The 2,547-nt window shown below is 44.3% G+C and overlaps 1 protein-coding gene across 2 annotated transcripts in view; it reads left to right on the forward strand.

Moving 5' to 3' along the window:
* Positions 1 to 267: 267 nt before the first annotated feature.
* Pknox1 (PBX/knotted 1 homeobox 1) overlaps positions 268 to 2,547 on the forward strand; it is a 31,958-nt gene continuing 29,678 nt past the window's right edge. The window contains exon 1 of one of the 2 annotated variants that reach the window (XM_013027367.1): positions 268 to 380. In XM_013027367.1, the coding sequence (XP_012882821.1) occupies positions 330 to 380 (51 nt within the window). In that variant the 5' untranslated portion in view covers positions 268 to 329. The remainder of the gene's footprint in view (positions 381 to 2,547) is intronic. The other variant, XM_013027368.1, reaches the window with a different exon arrangement.

Below are 2,547 nucleotides of genomic sequence, written 5' to 3' on the forward strand. Positions count from 1 at the left end.
AACTCAGGGCCTGGGCGCTGTCCTTGAGCCATACCACCACTTGAGCCATACCACCACTTCTGGTTTTTGAGTAGTTAATTGGAGATAAGAATCTCACAGGGACTTTTCTGACTGGGCTGGCTTTGAACCACAATCCTCAGATCTCAGCCTCCTAAGTAGCTAGGATTACAGGCATGAGCCTGTTTTTTAGTATTGCATGAATGCTGTAGACTAGAAGACAAGAAAACACTGACTACGTGCTAACTGGTCTTCTCCTGGTTTTGTTTTCCCAGACACCGCTTGCTTGGACTCAAGATGATTTGATGAGTTAAATAGCACTCCCATCAACCATGATGGCTACACAGACGTTGAGTATAGACAGCTATCAAGATGGGCAGCAAGTGAGAGCTTGAGCTTTATTCTGCACCTAAGTACTGCCAGTCATTCTGGCACTAAATGTGGACACTATTTGTGTATTCATCATTCAATTTCTGTGAAGCTGCACATTCCATTTTAAGTATACTCTGCGTTTATTATATGTTTGTCTTCAGAAAGATAAACTATGTAGTTACTCAGATTACTTCTTTACATGATATCAACCCTGCCTCAATCATGACTTTCTTGGGAATTTGACATTTTTAAGGTCAGTGTTGATTAGTATTGTCATTCTTAAAGACAAGCTGGACAGTTGCCTAGGATGTGTGAGGCCCACATTGTTCTCTGAGGTCAAATAAGTCATTAATAACAAAGCTGTGAAATAAACCTTTCGGTATGTTTGTGTATATACAGTCACGTCACCATCTACAAGGTGCTTGGGCTTATGTTGCTTTTCTAGAGAAAGAGAAAAAATTTTCCATCTCAGGCAGCTGCGTAGGTACCTTCTAGCTCCCTCTAGACCGCTGGGGAGAATACAGTGCCGTGTGGTGGAGTGGGGGATGTGCCAGGCCTACAAACTGGGTCTAGACCACACTGTGCGGGCAGTCTGAGCTGCTTCTAGAGAATTAGAAATTTTTGGCAGCAGATTTGATTTTTTTCTTTTTTTAGGGGTCTGGGGCAAGGCCTGAGGCTTGAACTCAGGGCGCTTACCCTGAGCGTCTTTGCTCAATTCTAGCACTCTACCACTTGAGCCACAGTGCCCCTTCTGGCTTTTTCTGTCTATGTGGTGCTGAGGAATCGAACCCAGGGCTTCATGCATGCTAGGCAAGCAATCTACCACTAAGCCACCTTCCCAGCCCAGCAAATTTGATTTTTGCATGTGTTTAAATTGAATTCTTTAAGGATTTAAATATACTTAAGGATTTAAATATAGTAGATGACAGTTTGTTTAAAACAATGTAAACTAATAAAATGCATCTTTAGAGATTTAATTAAATGAAATAAATATGTCTGATCTGAATGTGGGGAGAGGAGGAGGGTGGTGCTAGGGCTTGAACTTGGGGCCTAGATGTTACCCCTTAGCTTTTTCATTGGGGATGGCACTCTACACTTGATTCACAGCTCTATTTCTGGCTGTTGGGTGCTTAATTACAGAAAAGAGTCTCATAGGCTTCTCTTGGGCTGGCCTTGAACCTCCATCCTCAGATCTTAGCTTCCTAAGTAGCTAGGATTACAAATGTAAGGTACTGATTCCTGGCATGAGTGCAGTGACCCTTGTTAAAAATTGTGTATATGGGGGCTGGGAAGGTGGCTCAGTGGTAGAGCGCTTGCCTTGCATGCATGAGGCCCTGGGTTCGATTCCTCAGCACCCCATAAGCAAAAAGAAAAAAGCCGGAAGTGGTGCTGTGGCTCAAGTGGTAGAGCGCTAGCCTTGAGCTGAAGAGCTGAGGGACAGCGCCCAGGCCCAGAGTTCAGGCCCCACAACCACATCCCCCCCCCCAAAAAAAAATTGTGTATATGTCTGAGAGTGTATACAGGCTGGGGTCAGACTCAAGGCCTTGCATTTGCTAAGCATGCATTCTACCACTGAGCTACGCCAAAAGCCATTGGTTTATAGCTTATGAATTTCTGAGGGGTAGAATAGATAAGGCGAATTTCAACTGTGTCATGGGTAGATAGCATACTGAGTTTTTGTTTTTGTGAGAAAAGAAGAGCCTGGACTATTTGCTTATCCCTCTGGTTAGCTGCAGGAACAGATGACAAGAAGGGGCTGAGATTGCGTGTGTATCATCTCTGAAGGGGCAGATAGTCATGTCAGCTCAGAAACCATACACATTTCACAGGGATTGGTCAATCCAATTCTTTAGCAGTTTGAAGATTTGGCCTTTATGGGTCTCTACTTTTTTTTTTTTTTTTGCCAGTTCTAGGGCTTGAACTCTGGGCCTGGGTGCTGTCCCTGGGCTTCTTTTGCTCAAGGTGATAGATAGGGTCTACCACTTGAGCCACAGCACCACTTCCAGCTTTTTTCTTTTTGCTTATGTGGTGCTGAGGAATCGAACCCAGGGCCTCAGGCATGCAAGGCAACGCTCTACCACTGAGCCAACTTCCCAGCCCTGAATTTTCAGTTCTTTCATGTGTAGCATTCTCATCTTTCACATCATGACTGAATGGTATAGACCACCTTCAGATTCT

Source organism: Dipodomys ordii, unplaced genomic scaffold (assembly GCF_000151885.1).
Source record: "Dipodomys ordii isolate 6190 unplaced genomic scaffold, Dord_2.0 Scaffold103, whole genome shotgun sequence".
Classification (NCBI taxonomy): Eukaryota; Metazoa; Chordata; class Mammalia; order Rodentia; family Heteromyidae; genus Dipodomys; species Dipodomys ordii.